We start from the raw sequence: 18937 nt of genomic DNA, 5'->3' as shown, positions 1-18937 counted from the left end.
TGAAGAGAAGTCCATAAAGGTAATCCTGGCATAACGGCCCGTACGGTCTGTGTGCTGCAGGACAAGGTGGGTAAGACGAAAACTGCCATGTATATGTTCAGTATATATTTGGGCTTCCCCGGTTTGCTGGTCAACCTTCTGGCTAAGACTATCCACAGAAGGCTTCAGTGTCTCTATTTCATTTCCAATAGATGATAGTTTGATGGAGAACTATCTTTCCGTAGAGGTTATAGGCTCCAAAATTCTTTTGTTGTCATTATTTGGTGTATCCTCCAAGTTACATTTTTGTCCCGTCTGAACACATGTCTCCTTTACAGGGAGGGGTGTATGGTGAAGATGAAGCCCCCAACCTTGGTGTTTTCGACTTCATTCAGTTTTCGCCAATGCCGACTGATATTGGGGAATAAGTATGCTCATCCATGGCTTTGGGGTATTGTGAACCCACTTTCACTCCCGTTGCCTCTATCGAGTAAAGCCGGCAGTTACTGGGCGTGGACTGCCATATTTACCAGTGATGTTGATCATGTCATACATGTGGTAAATTGATAATACAATATATCTTATCTTCAGTGTTCTGTCATTTGATGTTCAACCTCAGTCGAAAGAAAAAAAAAATGTTTCACTGCTTTGATATCTGCATTCTATAAGGGTAAAATGTATTGAACTTTTTTACTTTGAAACAAAACATTTTTTGAAACATTTTTTTAAATACATGTTTTTGCAGCAGTATAAAAATGCCCAGAGAATGCTTTTATTTTTTTTCTAAATCAGGGTTCCCACTAAAGATGCAGAGAATAGAATGGGAACATATTGAAAGTAGGGGTTTGGTATTTATTTTCCTTTAATATCATATTTATGATCTTGGTTGACAATTTTGATATAAACATTTTTTTATTACCAAAAACTATAAAAATATCTAAATTTTTTTACAAATGTCTCCTCTCCAAACAACGAGCTTTAACTATCTGTGGAATAGCAGAAACAATTGAACGCCAAAGAAGATAGTTTTTAAAGCCAATTTTTTGCCATTTTAAAAAAGGGATTAATTGACCATTTTCATCAAATAAATCTTGTATAAACCAAATACCAATATTGAACAATTCCTTCACAAAACAACTCACACCAGCTATTTTTATTTGTCTATTATTCCAAATAATACTTTCATGAGAAAATGCATCATGGTTACTCAGATCTCTTAACTCAAAATAGGCATGTAAGACCTCTTTATAAAAAGAGGGTACAAATCTTAGCTTTGAACAATCTTTTTTATCAAAATTACAATAGAGTAAAAAGTGCCCACCATATTTTCTTATAAAATGATTAAAATACATTTTCCATGAAGAAGATCCTTCATCAAAATATCTTACTATCCATTTTATTTTGAGTGCCTTAAACATTGAACGAATATCGATCATATTCAGTCCCCCTTTAGAATAAGGGGCAATCAATGTTGACTTCTTTATATAGTTCTTTTTTCCATTCCATAAAAAAATATGTATAACTTTCTCAAGTTCTTCCACCACATATTCAGGGACAGATAAAACTGAGGCACAAAATATGAACTTTGATAATGCAAAAGTTTGTAAAATTTGTATCTTTCCTATCAGAGTAAGATTACGTTTTCGCCAAATATTTAGCAATACCTTTACATCTTTGATACATCTGTCAAAATTAAGCTTTAAAGCTAAGTCAGTATCATAAGAAAAAAAAATGCCAAGACCCTTAATTGGGTTTTCTGGCCACTCAATATCAAAATATTTATCTTGAGATTCTCTAATCGAGCCCAACCACATAGCTTTGCACTGACTATTTGATGTTTGCATGACTTTCTCTGCTTTGGTATTTATTACATTGATACATACATGTAGTTACATAGAGTGCCTTCTAATAAAATTTTCTCATTCCACTATGACGGGCTTTGTCCCCGAATCTCTTTTTTGAAACTGGTACTTTCATCATGTTGTACACCTTTGTTATCTGAAATAGATGAAAAACAAATACATGTAATGTTAAGGAATTTGAATGATCCTATACCGAGACTTTATATGAATAGATGCATCAATAGATTCAAGCTGATGTTTCGGAATAATTTGATAGATAAACTTCAGTCCAGAAGTGGCTGTGATCTATTAATAAATTTGAGGCTTTGCAGGCCACCAAACAAAGGTCAACAAGCTCATAAGAAACACAATGTTTTTGTCCATGTGATTCATCAGCTGAAGTTTAGTGTAATTATGCCAAATCCAAATGCTCAAGGTATAAAAGTGATGTGAATGGGGCATGCAAGAGACAAAGATAGGCAAGAAAATGTCTTATCAAAATCATTATACAGTGCGTATCAAAAAAAAAGTTTACACTTTGAAAAAATTCTGTAAAATGATACATTTGTAATATCCTGAAGATTTTTCCACATTTTAACATTGGTACAGATCCATTTAAGCAAATGACAATATAACTGTCAAGAAATATTTCTGCTTGAGTGAGCACCACTTACTTTTGAAAAGTTAGTGAAAAATGATTTGCGCAGAACTTTGAAATAGTTATGCGAATAAAAGTAGACCTCAATCATGAAGAACATGTGGAATTTAGCTAGTTGAACGGATTTGAAGATATCTTTTACCTTTCTTGACTTGTTTCTTTGCCCAAAACACTTCTAAAAGTGCATTTCACCCCACCCCACTTCCCCATACACCGAGGCCATCGTGACGATATTTGCTTTACACTGAGCTGTGATTTATATGAAATGGCTTAGGCTTGATTTTCATTTTGTTAATCATTGTCACGCTCGGGAAAAGTGTGGAGAAACAAGTATTGAGTGAAAAATGAAATGTAAACCCTCTTTAAATGACAAAAACTTAGTGAAAAAATGCTGGAGATGTCTGATATAGACTTTTGTTCAGATTCAGTTATGTCCTCAGATCCAGCTGGCACAAAAAGTGTAAAGGTTGTGCTTACCAAGTGCTGAAATTTCAATTTGGGTGGTAAAATTGTTGCAAAATGCTTGAATATATCCCTTTTATTTCAATTGACTTAAAGTGCAAGGGAAATGTATGACAAATGTTTAGCAGGGAAAGTTTGATTTCACCCTTTCCCCTTGACACAGCGTGAAAACAAGCATTTCTGCGCAAACAGATTTCTGCGAGCTTTACAAAAATGGACAGTGCTCACTCAAGTGTAACATTCCGTCAAAACTTTTACTTTCATTAGATAAATGAGACCCAAACCCAAGATTATATGTGAAAAAATTACCCACATATTGGATATTCTTCAACTCCCAAGGCTTTTTCAAAGTGTAAACACCCTATACGCACTGTATAGGGTGTACCACAATAAAGGAAACCATGATTCCCAGTTCTATTTTTCAACATAGCAAACTGAAGTATTTTATGTCCTTTCATTGACATAATCATAAAATTCAGCAGCTTTTCTTCATATTATTTTGATACCAAATATGTTATGAAGAGTTCATGCATAGATGATCTAGAAGAGTGAAAATTTGATGTCTAAACCAAGATGTGCAAAAAATGGGTTAAGGCAGTGTTAAGGATAGGACGGCCTTCTGTAAGAAAGGAATGTCTCATTGGCATACCCTTTGTATTCTTCGTTAGGTTTCTTTTTCTCTAATTGGGATGGAAACAGATTCACATGTGATTTTCTGCGCCAATCATTTTTGATATTGCTCATTATTTATGGTATTTGATCCGCAATGCAGGAACAATTACCTAAAACCGGGTCTCAAGTCAAAGAGGAGATACATGTATAATTATTAAATTTATGGTACATTGTATAAACCTATTCACTGATATATATAGCTCTAAAAGACAGGTTTCCTTTTTTGCGAGATGCATTGTACAATAATTATAACAGTTAAATATAAGTTTTTTTTATATATTGGAAGACTTATTTTGTTGACACCACATACCATGGTGGATGGTTCACAAACATGATAGTAAAGGAAATTGCATGATCTGTGACGTCAATGATGGAATAGTCGACTATTTCATCATTGAAGTCACGGAATGGCACATTTTCTTTGGTGGGCATTTCATTTTTGACATCATCACAAAATAATGAGAATATGTTTGGTCACATGATGCTATTTAAACCAATATCAATATATTTTTTTCTTTCCTTTTAGAATCATGTGACTGATTTATGTACATGTAGGATATAAAGATATAAAGATATGTACATGTATATACTGAACTTACAATCTGATACAATCTGAACTTACTCATGATACTTCAAGGGTCTACCCTTCTTCCTGTTAAGGATAAATTCCTCCTTACACATCTGCCTCATCTTTGCGGAATCTTCATCTGTCAGAACTTGCCTCTTCAAGCAAAATATTGGAGACATTATTTATGTTTGTTAAAATCAATGTTTATTTTATTTTTATTACCTTCAAATTAGATCATTGTGGTTATTATGCCCTGCCAAATGCATTACGGTAGGGCGTTTGGTCGGTCGACCCGTCGCAAATATTGCGCTTCAAACAACTTTATCAATTTTTAACCGATTCACATTAAATTTGGATCCCATATTGGTCTTAGTGTAAAGACGTGCAAGACACATTTTCCCTGTGTATTGGAACTTTTGTTGCCATGGTAACAATATATACATTTATTGCAAAAATTTAGTAAAAAATATGTGGTCAAAATGATTCCATCAGCTTACCACTGATTCCAATGAGATTGAGGTAAAGATGTTTAAGACACATTTTTTGGGGTGTGTCGGAAATGGTTTTGCCATGGAAACAACATATTATATAACAAAAATTAGGTGCAAATCTTGCGGTCAAAGCTTTTTCGGTTTTCAAGCGATACCCATGAAATTTGACTTGTACGTTAGTCTTGAGGTTAAGATGTGCAAGACGTAAATAGAATATGCTGAAAAATTGGCAAAAAAATTTGCAGTTCAAACCACCTTGTCACTTTTCAACGTAATATGAAGTTTTGTACAAACATTGTCCTATAGATAAAGATGCATACATGCAAGACCATAAAATGCTGCTCTGATACAGTGGCGGTGGTATTAATCACCTCCAGTGATAATTCTAGTTGTTATATTTACACAGTTTCTTAAAAGCCTGTGCATAGCTTTGGTAAAGGGTCAATAATGTGATTGATAATCGAATATCATCTTTGTCAGCGCTTCTCAACCTACTCAAGGACCACTTTGACTCTCAAATTTTTTTGAGGCCCACTTGCCAAAATTTTAGGAAAACGTTTCGTGAGATTTGAACACAAAGCTCTGAATCACATTTGAAGCAAACAATTTGAGAACTACATGTAATCTGCATAAATGTCTGGTAAATGTGCGACAATTGTATTAAAACCATTGCTTTGCAACATGCATGATACCTAGGCGTGCTTTATTTTGTATGACCCGCATACAAGTTTGAGGTCACATAACCATGGTTAGTGGTCATTTAAGGTCAAGGAACTTTAGCCGTTTTGGGGGTATTAAATTACTATCCTATCTCTGAAAGTTTATGGATCTAGTTCATAAAACTTGGACATAAGAGTAATCAAGTATCACTGAACATCCCCTGTGAGTTTCAGGTCACAAAACCAAGGTCAAAGGTCAGTTAAGGTCAATAAACGTAGGCCATGTTGGGGTAATTGTTGAATTGCCACTATAGCTTCGAGAGTTTATGGATAGAGTGAATGAAATGTGGACGTGGGTGTAGTTGACAAGTCTCAAATCACTTCAAATGTCATTTATGGTCAATGAATGTTATATTATGTCATTATATAAATGGTGTTTTTATGAATGATACTCTTATAGTAGTTTTCAAAGTTAGCACTGCTGCTATATTAATTCGCGTAATGCAGGCAAGACTGCCAGAGGCGTTCCACTTGTTATCCTTAACAATTTCCTGGTGTTTCAAGAGTCTACCCTATCTGTTCTTTGCAAATTCTTGAAAAATATATTACACATTGTCTTCTTTTGAGGCATATAATCTGATTGTATGCAATGTAAACATTCACATGCATTTACCTTTGTGGTAACTCTTCTGCCTTTTGTGGTTCCACTTCCCGAGTCATTGTCATCTTCATTGATCTATAAGTGAGTAGAAGGAAAGTTTGTACAACTGTATTTACATTTATTTGCTATACTATATGAATATACTAGGTTTTAAGAAAGTACATGTATAGGGAATTATTTATGTGAGGTTGTTCTTTCATTCGTTTTTTTGTTTTGTTTAGATTGGGCTAATGTTAATGTGTAACAAGTCTGGATCAATAGTACATGGTCCTAGCAAGATGGTCCTTACTGGGCACCTTATGCTTATCAATTTTTGGGTAGGCTGCATGCGACTTTTGCCATCTTCATGGTATGAGTAGGCCATTGTGCTTCGGGTTCACTAAAGTTCTGTCAAATCTAAACCTGAGAGCCCACGCCCACGAAGATAAGTAAAACACGGATCCAAGATGTTTACCCTGTCAAAAAAGAAAAAAATAGGTTGGCTTCCGTGTACTCTTTCATTAAAAGTGGATTGCCTTCTTGTGTGTGCTGTCAGCATTTTGTCTGCCAGGCATTTTGGCCCCCCCCCCTCTGCTTCAGGGCTCTCTGGGTTACGTCAATTTTTGACCCAACTTGTGCATATTCACAATTTAATATCCGGCTCACTTTGCTGAATAAGGCAACTCGAAAACCTTGTGAAAAGCTGGCCGTAATAGTACATGTATGATTAGAACAGTATTTTGTGTTCGATCATAAACCATATATGAGGCCCAATTATACAATGACTTAGATCTTTGTATTTCAAGCCACGCAGCCTGCAGTTGCTGGCCTGTGCTGCCGGGTGTGCACTGACACATGTGATTGAATAATTCAAATTACACAGGAAATAAACCCCAGAGTCTAGTAACCTAGCATTGGGGAGTTGTCATTCGGCTTTGCTTTTCAAATTGGCTTATTAACTTCCAAAATAAGTTATCTTATTTATTAATTATAGCTAAAAAATCATTTGTTTTCTTTTTCTAGGGGATGAGGTAATATATCAGACAATAAATCATCAAACAAAGCTCCATCTATTTTACAAGGCCTGCTGTACTAGGCTCATGCATTGGCGCTTTTACTAGCTAGCCAGTTGGAGCTCTGTCTCTCTGCCAGAGCTCTGAGGAAAAATTCGCTCAGTAAAGGCCTCAATGATGGTGATTTCTGTTTCAGACAGAGTTTACATTTCAGGAATATTATTCAAAACTCTGTATTGGGTTTACTTGATAAATTTGTTACGTGAAATTGTGTTCTTCATTTAGTCCTACTACTGATTCATTCCTCACAATACTGGTTCTCCAGTTGACTAGTACAAGTAGATCACAGGCAACTGAGTGGGATTCCTTGATATTGGTGCAGATGTTCTCTCTCCTAGACCTGATCAGTGAGAGAACGATCCACACGCAATCAATGTAGGTCGGCCAAATTGTGCAGGTTTCCCCAAGAGATTCTTTTTACAGGTCCTCTTTGAAGCTCTCATATGAAGCTATTAACATATTTAAGTCCACATTGGCCATGGCTTCATCCAGTATTTCCTTTGTTGGATCAAATTTGTTCTCGGATGATGTCCTTGGATATTTCTGATAAACTGGAAAATGCATCGTTCTCTCCAGTATTTGATAAGAATCTGTCATAAAGAAGCCTTTTTACTTTTTAGAGTATATCCTGAAGTCTATCTTCGGGGAGGGGGATCATGCCCCAATGAATTTCTTGCTGAAGGTAGACACCATGGACTGGCATGCAGTAAATAATGAACATGTATCCTACAGGCCTAAACCCTAAACACATAACTAAAATATATATCAGAGCTGCCAAGTAGTACTGATTTTCCGTATTTAGTACTGAAAATAGAGAAGAATACTGATGGTTTCATGCAAAATACTGATTTCTTAAGTTTCAGTTTATGTGTTGTCCTATACTAACCCTATGGAAATACTGAAATGTTCTTGTTCAGGTTGGCAGCTCTGATATATGGTTATAATACATTCAAAAGAAAAAGAAAAAAAAATATTTTCTTGTAGATGCAACAGTATCTAGTGCGGCTGCAGCTTGTGTCCTCCACTCAAGCTGTACCCTTGGTGGTAGTTCTTGTGTCTCATCAACATCATGCATGGCATACAGTAGTCAGCTACACAATGCAACCTTGGCCTGTCAAGTTGGTGCATCTTCTATCAAGAGGGTATGCTCCTGCTGGAAGAGAACTCCCACTTGCAGTGCCTCTGATGGAGAACGTCCTTCATATACTTTGACTAAAACTCGCCTGTAGCATGAATACCTGAGAAAAGAGAAAGAGAGACAGCAAACCTCACACATTTTGAGTCATGAATGCAGTCCTCACTGAAATACTGAATGCATTCATTGGAACAATGCAAATTTGTGAGATGAATAAAATAAGATATCTTGGCCCATAAATGAAGCTAGGTATTTGATCATGGGATGGTCAAATCAGCTACCATTGAGGTAAATATGGTCCAGTTCTTATTTTGGGCTGTGCTATTGTCCATATAAAATGTGAATTGCTTGCGGTCTTTGTATTGGGTTTAGTTGATGAATTTGTTATATGGAATTATGTTCTTCATTTTGTCCTACTACTTATTCATTCCTCACAATACTGGGTCTCCAGTTGACTCGTTCAAGTAGATCACAGGCAACTGAGTGGGATTTATTTGTGCAGATGTTCTCTTTCCCAGACCTGATCAGTGAAAGAACGATCCATACACAATCTATGTAGGTTGGCCAAATTGTGCAAGTTTCCTAAGAGATTCTTTTTACAGGTCCTCTTTGAAGCTCTCATATGAAGCCATTAAAATACTAAAGTCCACATTGGCCATGGCTTCATCCTGTATTTCCTTTGTTGGATCAAATTTGTTCTGATAAACTGGAAAATGATTCATTCACTCCAGTAGTTGACAAGAATCTGTCATAAAGAAGCCTCTCTACTTTCAAGAGTATACCCTGAAGGTAAATTAACACTGGCATGCAGTAAATATTGTACATGTATCCTACAGGCCTAAACCCTAAACACATAACTAAAATAAATATGCTTATAATACATTCAAAAGAAAAAAATAATATTGTAGATGGAACAGGATCTTGTGCGGCTGCAGCTTGTGCTCCTCCACTCAAGCTGTACCCTTGGTGGTAGTTCTTGTGTCTCATCAACATCATACATGGCAAACAGTAGCCATCTACACAATGCAACCTTGGCCTGTCAAGTTGGTGCATCTTCTATCAAGAGGGTATGCTCCTGCTGGAAGAGAACTCCCACTTGCAGTGCCTCTGATGGAGAACGTCCTTCATATACTTTGACTAAAACTCGCCTGTAGCATGAATACCTGAGAAAAGAGAGAGAGAGCAAACCTCACACATTTTGAGTTCTTAGTCATGAATGCAGTCCTCACTGAAATACTAAATGCATTTATTGGAACAATCAAATTTGTAAGATGACTAATTATAAGATATGTGGCATATTACATCATTCCTACATGTAAATAAACATGTAGTAAATAAAATAGAATTAAAAAACAATATGACAGACAACAAACTGTTTTGTTGTACACACAAGCTGGCTTGCAATGTGCTTGTTTTGTTTTTGTTTTTCAATTTTTATTGATCAAATAAAACATAATTACAGAAGTCAAAACAATAATTACAATGTATTTACATGATTACACAAAGCAGCATTACAAAATTAAAAAGAGAGAACAAAGGTATTTCAATCATTGAAATCAAATCTCCATTTTTTAAATGTAGAGGAAGTTTGTTCTTTTTCTTGGCTATGAAATATTCTAAATTCTCATTAGATTTCAGTAAAGCCAAGAAACCCTCAAATACAGATGAATTACCTTGAAATTTGCAGACATAAAAGTAGGTTCTCATCTTCTTTCTCCGTTTGGATGATTTCGTCTTTCACTTTCTCTACTTCGAAATCTAGTTTCTGAATTTTTTGTTAATTGTCTACAATCTTACCAGATAATTTCTCTACCACAATTCATTTTAGCATCCATTCTGCTGGGGAACGCCTGAAACCATACCGGGGGAGAACCATCAGCTGGATCGTTTCTTGCTTGCACTGGGCGCCCCCATCTTGTATCAGCCATAGTGATAGAGTCAGTATTGTCTGACCTTTGTCCTTCTACCGTGCTGAGTAAATGAGTAGGTGAATCACTTCGTTTCAACTTCTTAACATTCGGCGAAAAGGTACTTATAGGTTGAAGAGAGTCCTTTTAAGCATCCATGCTAACGCTACAGTCTTAGGTAATCGTTCGAGATAAATCTGGAAAGTCCTTGTTAAATATCACCATACTACAGTACATTTATGAAGGTTTTTGCCATAATTACCAGAGCAGAACAAATGTCTACATTTTGTGGAGATGTTGAAGGGTGCCCTCATGCAATGTGCTTAATTTTAATATTGTGCTTTATATCTGCAACTATCTTGCACTCAATCTTATATCCTAACCCCAGGAAATGCTTGAATTATTAGATATGCTTATGCAAATTAGTAATTACTAAATATGCAAATAAGTACTCCGCATGCGTTATGTAGAGAAATACAATAATTGGCATGTTTTATTGCATTACACTCTCTTGCAATGAGACAAAGCAATCTTGGAAGATACACAAGTGATGTGTTACATGTACACTAGCTGGTGAAAACAAAGCATAGGAGATATCACATAATTTATGCAAATTATATTCATAATTAATTATGCGAATATGCAAATTTTTATCAAAAAATTGAATTTTTCATATTTCGGTACCTATTGCGGTCCATAAATTCCTGTTTCAAGGTTTCCAGCTGCAAGAAGAGATTGTTTATCATGGAATTGTGTTGTTTCATGCTTGAATTATTAGATATGCTTATGCAAATTAGTAATTACTAAATATGCAAATAAGTACTCCGCATGCTTTATGTAGAGAAATACAACATTTGGCATCTTTTATTGCATTACACTCTCTTGCAATGAGCCAAAGCAATCTTGGAAGATAAACAAGTGATGTTTTACAAAATTTGTTTAAACTAAACCAACAAATATATCATTTGACAACATTTGAAGAAGGTAAAAAAGCACAGAAATATAACTCTCACTGTTGATATAATCTGGATGCCAGAGATAATCTAATAACATAATCAGTTGTTTTTCCAGAGCCAAGTAGTCACAATGTTCAGGTAGTTTTTCAAAATTATCTCATTATGAGTTCACTTGTAGCACGATGTACACATATACACTGCATGTTCTCTCCAGGTAGGTTCCCCACACAGTTTGCACTGGCTCCTGATCTTTGGCATCACTTTCTTCATCATTTTGTGTCCCTCCCCGTGCCTTTCTTCAAGACACATCCTGCATCTGCGGCGTGTTTCAACGATGGACTCCCATCAGATCTGGCTGTGGTGGTTGCTGCTCTGGCATTCCCAGCACTCTGTGGATTTTTTGCGTGACAGAGGTAGGCAGTCCATTCAGTGATCGCTGCTGGATGAATGGCCTCGTCAGCTCTTCGGCCAGCGTAAAACCAAAGTCAAACGAGTCCACCTTTCTCGGGTCATTTCGTTGGTTGAGGGCTAGGATTGTTGACGCGTTTACCCTGCAGGTGTCGAGTAGGAAGGAAATGGCAACAATGGTCCAGCGGTTCGACTTCGGCTTGCAGGTATAATTCATGGCACGCTGATCGACAATATCAGTTCCACCTTTAGTGTAGTCGTACAGCTTCAACGCTGCCGGCTTCTGCTTTCCATCATCTTTTGTCACCCCCAGGATTGGCTTCATTGTTGTGATGAGGAGGACGTTCTTTGTGCCAGAGGATTTAGTGTTCACAACATAGGAGTGAAGAGTTATGTTCTTGTTTTCTTTCTGCCAGGCAACTTTGTATGAGTGCTCATCCCGCCCTTGAGTGCTTTTCATCTCCGCTGGGATGCCTTTCCTGTTGTTCTGAATGGTGCCCATCACAGTGATACCCCTGTCAAAAAGCCACTGAGTGAGGGGAAGCGACGTGTACAATCTATCAATCGTCAGATTGCGACCTCGTAGCTGCCCATGCTGTTCCATTTCGGTCACCAAGTACTTTACAACTTCCTCTGGTCCAGTGATGTAGTGTCGTGTGGGTTCTCCCGTTGGTTTTCCAGAGTACACTGAAGTGCAAAATGTGTATGAGTACCTTGCATCATTCAGGGATCGAAAAAGCATGCTATACTTGGCAGGCTTGCTTCAATTGTACTGGCGAAAACCAATTCCGGTGCGCATGGGATAGAGGGTCTCATCCAAGGTGATGAAGTCATTGGGAGTGACTGCCTGGGCGCAGTTCTTGTTCATCATGTCGTGTAGCTCCCGGAAGGCTGCAAACCGATAATTTTGCCACCTTGCTGGTCTCGTGTCTTCGTCGTCAAACGAAAGTTTAGTCATCAGAAACTTGAAACGGTTTTTGCTCATTGTCGCTCCAAATATGGGATGACCCACATGCTCACCAAAGAGCCAGTTTACATGCAGAAGATTCTGGCCAAGCATTCCCCGGGCGTACAGCATTCCCATGATAGCACGTATTTCACATGCTGTAGTCTCATGAAGGTAAGTTATCTTGTCTGAATCGAGGATGTTAGGCGAGAGAGTTGCGCGAAACTTATTGATTTTCTTGTTGGTGTTGGTGACAACCAACTGGAGCATTTCGTCGGTAAAAAGGCATCCCCAAGCCTTTACGGGAGTGTTGGCATTCCTCGCAGGGCCATTCACACCAGGAACTCCTGCCAGGACATTCGCAATATTTTGGCGCCTCGCTGCTGTGGCGGTGCTGTTTTCCACTGCACAGTTTTCTCTAGAGTGTTGCGTTTTGCCTTCTCTACCACAACTGTGTACTCTTCTGTTTGGTTGGGGAGATTCCAGGGGTCGTAATTGTCAGGGTCCAATGACGTATCAATACTCCTGACTGCTCTGTGGGCTCGTTCTGACGTACAGGAAGCAAATCTTCCGGGTCTTGTTCAGGGGGTTCCAAAGGTTCAGAATGATCATCATCGGACTCAGACTCTGGGTCAATCATGCCCATTAGTTCATGCAAATCATCCCCTTCATCGCTCTCCGTCTCGAAATGCTGCAGCAGCTGCATTTCAAAGTCAAGTTGAGGCTGGGGGTCAGGCTCGGGCTCGGGCTCGGGCTCAGGCTGAGGTTCCACATGCTTCCTCTGTGATGAAAATGGAAAAAAAAACAATGTTTATTCATTCAAAATTTACCTCCAAAATGCAAACAAATATTAGCAATGGGGAAAAATATATAAAATATATTATAATGGTGTCAAAATAGGAATATAACTTTGTTTCAGTATGTTATAAAATAACTGCACAATTACCATATTCACACATGTATATACTTGCATGTAAGTCAGAGTTTTATACGCTTCATGCATGATAAAAAAGTCAGTATAATAAAAAATCAGGCAAAATCAAAGTCATAAAAAGGGTGAAAGAAGAAAGAAAGAAATAAAGACACTCACCTTTGAAGTTCTCTTCCCTGAAACACCAGTAGATGTTGAAGCCATGATTCGAAATACAATTATCAATCAACAATATGTAGATTTCTAAATGCTCCTGATATAAAGAAAAAGATGACTGTTGTCTATCAGCACTAACTGTATAATGAAGCAACACTAACTTTTGTTTCAGTGCACTGTCATAGGGAAGAGACAATGCAAGTTCACCTCCTGCACACAGCAATGAATGGGGAAGGGGATTAGTAGAGGATTAGGGGATCCAACAGAGACTTGTAATCTAGGGTACAAATAAACACCACTAAACCAAAACTGTTTTCTCCTTACTGCAAAAGAATTCAAACTTTAGGACATTAGATATTGCATATTGCAAATTCTAGATATATTTTGGGTTTGTGTAATATATAACTTATTCAATATCAATTATAGCATAATCAACTAAAGTGTGACATTACTTGTCTATTCAGTGTTTCCTGCACCCAAGAATATAGTTGTGCAAGCGAGTCTGGTATTTTGCACTACTTTTCTTATGTTTTTCTTTGATTTTAATTTCTTATGTATTTCTTTATTTTGCATTTCTTATGTATTTCTTTATTTTTTTATGCAATGTTTTTCATTATTTTCATATCCTAGAACTGCTACTTGAATTCACAAGTGACATAATATAGAAAGAAACAAATAAAAATGTAGTTAGAAAACAATGTGTATAACATTCATTCAAATACCATACACTTTACACACAAACAAATACAAATTTCAATTTCTTACGTGACATGTGATACAAAAATGTTACATAACTCCGCAACCGCGGCATGGGGGTATACAAATTTGGTATCAAAAGTTGCGCAAAACTCAAGAGAAAAAAGTCATGAAATGGCGGCGCGAACGCTTCATGCGCAAAAAAGTTATCGCGATTTATGTACAGGGGGGCCTAAAAGGCCCCCCCCCCAGTCTTTTTAGGGTTAAGAAACTGAAGTCCTAAAAATATTCGGGTTACCTGTCTTCACTAGAAAGATCCAGTGGAGCTTTCCAAATGCTATATCCCCCAGGAGAATGTAATTGCCCTCTTCAGAGTTTTCCTGTTCCCAGGAACCATCCATCAATACAGGAAGAACTGGTATGTGGATCTCCTTACTCCCTTTGATAGTGGCCTTGAAAGTCTCCACTCTGGCGGGATTTGCTTCTAACAGAGTAAGCCCCTTTGCAGCCTTCTTTATTGTTTGCAGGGGCACCTCAATCACTCCTGCATTAATAAGTGGAATGAAAAGAAATTATAGAACAAAGTTATTTAGACGAGTTTATTTAAAAGTGTTTAGAATTGATATGTACAATATTCATTATTAACCCTATCTTAACTGGGTTATTTCGGACTTTGCAATTGTTATTGAAGTTGCGAGAGAGATCCCAAAGCACATGAGAGAAAATCGCTCGCAACTCTTGTTATTTTTTTCGCTATTCAGCAGCCATAGAAAATAGTAAATATCAAGAAAATTGATGCTACAATGAAAAAGGGAACAAAAAAAATCAGAATTTTTTTTAGCCAATTTTTGAAAATAGCAAATACCAAAAATTTTCATGCGGCGGCCAAAATAGATGCATGCAAGGACGATCAACTATTTCTTTTTTTACTTGGCATAATGAACGAATCTGTATCCAAGGAGTTTGCTACATGTATCTCCAGATGTACAACCCTAGTTGTCAAACAAGTGAATATACAGCCATTCCTCTTGGACTGGCTCCGTCCTTGCTTAACACTGAATGGCCCGATATAGTCGACTCCGGTAAAGGTAAATGGTGGCCTTCCTGGTGTCACACTTTCTTTCGGCAAGTCAGCCATCATTTGCCTTCCTCTTGGTGCATTCCTCTTCTTACATTGACTGCACTTCCCTATGATCCGTCAAACAGTGGAACCCCCTTTTGGGATCCAATATTTCGACCTTAGTGCCGTCCATGTCATGCCTGCGCCAGAGTGACCAACTTCATGATGGTGGTGCTCAATGAGCAGTCTGGTCACGTGATGATTGCTTGGCAATATCATGGATGTTTGGCATCAAAGTCAATAGGTGATCTGTCCAATTTCCCTCCTACTCTCAAGACATCATCAATTATAGTAGAGTTCAATTTCTTCATGGAGGACTGTTCAACCCTTGACTTGTTCTTCTCAAACTGAGCTGGAAAGGCATCCTTCTGAATGTACTTCACTATTTCCAGCTCAGCTTCCGAAAACTCGGAAGGTGTCAAATCTGTAGTCTTCTGTGATGTACTTTTCCTCGTGTGGGCTGTCAAGTGTGCCTTGAAGCGAAGGATCCATGCTACTCCAATGCTATCAAGCTTGATTGATGTGGCATTAGTCCTTTTCATCTCAGGATCATCCTTTGGATGTTGTTCACCTCAAATGCTCCTTTCCTCCTGCGTCCTGCGGGGCCCATGACTGTCCGGCCCATGACTGTCCGGCCCATGACTGTCCATCCCAGTGGAGAATGGGTAGCATATGGTTCTTCTTTCCCTTCCTTTCTTCCTGGACCCAGAAGGCCCCTGGGGTGTCGCTCCCTATGAGCAAGTTGATATCTTTCTTGGCAGCTGTTGGAAGATCTATTCCCTTCAGATGGGACCATCTATCTATGTCATGTTGCCGTGGTATACTTCTATGGGTTGTTGGTAGTGATTCTACTGTCCACACACTGGGCATATCAATTACATCGCTGTCATTAATTCCTTGAATGGAGAAACTAACCTCCTGTCCTCCCCTTTGGGTATTAGTGTTGTTCACCGTAGTCAGTCGGAAGCTTGTCTCCTTACCTTGGATGCCGAGGTCATCCGCAAGACGCTGTTTGCAGAGGGAAACATCGCTGCCATGGTCAAGCAAAGCTCATGTTGTCATCTCTCTGCCATTGCCTCTAACCTTGACAAGTAAAACTTGGAGACAAACATCTTTCTGACCACCAACAGCATTATTGTTGGCCTGATTATCTAAGTCAGATCCTTGCCCGTCCCCAGTTTGCTTACCTGTTTCTTTCTTTTTACATTTGCCCTTGGGGGACCACTCCATGTGAAAAAGGGTGTGGTCTCTTTTCGTGCACCCTTCCTTGCTGCACTTTGGGGTAGCTGTACAGCCCGCCCTTTGCCACGTGTGACTCTTTGAGGCCATTAAAACATAGACCTTTGGACTTGACAAAGGCAAACCTTTCATCTACTGACTGACCTTTAAATTTGCCGCACTAATCAAGCTCATGCTTCCGAGCAGCATGGGCATGAGCTCGACTCCTTAGATTTCCCAGACTTGCTCGTTGTATTAAAGGTCAAAACCTTTGGCGTAGGCTTGCCCGTGGATGCCTTCTTGTCTTGCACGGCTGGACGCCCTACGTTCTTACCGAACACATTACTCGCCACCTTAGCAGATTCTTCGATGAAGTCTGTCAGATGGGAAAAGTTGGGCATCACTGATTGCTCCATCAGTGAATGTGCTTGGCTGGCCCACTTGGATTGATAAGATCTTTCTGTCTGCACATACATTTTATCTTACAAGTGTGATTTCACATTCTACAAATGAAAATCAATTAACCATAAATCATTGTTACAGTAGAGAGAAAAAAAAGAAACACAGCAAATAACTAATTACGTATTGAGAGAAAGACAAGGAGAACCCCTGAAAAAGCAAGGCTTGTAAGGCTAGGGTCTCCTTTGTTTCAAGTACATGACTAAATGGTATTCAGTGTGTACATGTAATATCCTTAAAAATACAAGAGAAACAAAACAACTAAAAAAAAGCAACAACAATAAAACCAAAAAAAAGACAAACTAAAACTAATCAATGACAAAAACACACTAAAAAATAGAATACATTGCTTGAATGTACAATTATAATAATAATAATAGGTCCATTTATATAGCGCAGCTACTATGTGCATATACTCTACTGCGCTTTGATAATTGGTATCATATTATTACCCGGCTGTAGCTGAGCCGCCATATTAATAGGCGCTAAAGCGTTCAAGGAAAAATCCTACCGGGTACCCATTCACCTCACCTGGGTCGAGTGCAGCACAATGTGGATAAATTTCTTGCTGAAGGAAATTACGCCATGGCTGGGATTATGAAGTCTAATAAACTAACAACAATATGATATAATCAATTTGTCAATTAGTGTACTAAATGCATCAAAGTTCCTAGGCATACTCTCATATTTAAATGTAAGACAGTAGCAATTTCAAGATTGTCTTGAAAACTATTAATAAACTGATTTATTTTCTAAGGAGCTACAAATGGCTTCTTCTATACTAATCATTTGGATGTTGAGTATACAATTTCAAGTGAAATCTAACTGTTTGCGCCATAAAGAACATGTCAGCATGAAAAGGAAGATTGTCAAGATGCACACATAATATATAAGAGAAAAACATACAATAATGTATATAAAATAAGATGAACATATTATATAACTTACAAAAGCAAATGAAAAAAACACAAAAAAGATGATTAGAGATTGTAATAGAAATAACAATGAAAGAAAAAAAAACACAAACGGAAATTACAAAGGAAAGGTGAATGGAAAAAGAAAAGTAATTTTGGGTTATCATGGGATTTGGCTTGCAAGGAAATAACCTTTTTTTCAAAGTGGGCATATAGGTCAGCATGATATTCTACAATAGGCATTAATTATAATTCAAAGCTTCAAAATATCATCATCACATGTGATGAGTTTTTTCGTAAGTCCGCCTCCCGTGTTCTTAATTCCAGCGAAAATTTTTCCATCGTTGCTCCAAGACCGCTCAACTTTCGGTGAGTGATGAACATTGGAAAGTAGCTTCTGTCTTGTGGGAGTCAGATCGTCGTTAACAAAGATTTTTGAACCCTTCAACTTTGATCTGGCTCCCATAATACGAGCTCGGGTGCGGAGGCTGGAAAACTCCACTAGCAGTTGACGAGGAGAACTTCTCCTTGCTCCTTTGTCTACTGGAGGACCCAGTCGATGACATCGGACAAAGTCGGATGAACTCAAGTTGACCCCCATCCTCCTGCCAATGTCAAGGACAGCCTCCTCTGGATCCTCATCTTTCACCTCTGGAACTCCTTGGATCCTGATGTTGCGTGACCTGGATTTTTGCTCCAGGTCATCATCGATTCTTTGCTCCAAGACTGCCATCTTTTCCACAGATTTCTTTTCTGCCTCCTTATGTAGTTGAATCTCCGACTCCTGGGCCTTTATCCTCCCCTCAAGCTCCATGATCTGGCCCTCCTGCAACTCTAGCCGGGTGATGATTGCAGACATTGCCTCTGTAACCGCAACTTGTACAAACTTTTTTAGTTGACTACTTTTCTCGAGCTTGTCGATGACAAGCTGGGCAATGTCGTCAGATTCCCTTTTTATTGGCATATTAAAAAATATGGGTTTAAAATGAGAAATGGGTGGGAATTATCCAAAAAAGCAAATTGTTGAAAATTAATGTAAGTGAAGTCT

The 18937-nt window shown here is 38.0% G+C and overlaps 2 protein-coding genes across 2 annotated transcripts; both read right to left on the bottom strand.

The window, feature by feature from the left end:
• Positions 1–11369: 11369 nt before the first annotated feature.
• Positions 11370–12191, bottom strand: LOC121415424 (piggyBac transposable element-derived protein 1-like). The gene has a single exon (XM_041608628.1). The coding sequence runs from the start codon at positions 12189–12191 to the stop codon at positions 11370–11372; it is 822 nt and encodes a 273-aa protein (XP_041464562.1).
• A 21-nt stretch (positions 12192–12212) lies between these two features.
• On the bottom strand, positions 12213–12665 carry LOC121415423. The gene has a single exon (XM_041608627.1). The coding sequence runs from the start codon at positions 12663–12665 to the stop codon at positions 12213–12215; it is 453 nt and encodes a 150-aa protein (XP_041464561.1).
• Positions 12666–18937: the final 6272 nt, after the last annotated feature.

The sequence above is a fragment of the Lytechinus variegatus genome, chromosome 5 (assembly GCF_018143015.1).
Source record: "Lytechinus variegatus isolate NC3 chromosome 5, Lvar_3.0, whole genome shotgun sequence".
NCBI lineage: Eukaryota > Metazoa > Echinodermata > Echinoidea > Temnopleuroida > Toxopneustidae > Lytechinus > Lytechinus variegatus.
This window is presented reverse-complemented; position numbering and strand designations above follow the sequence as displayed.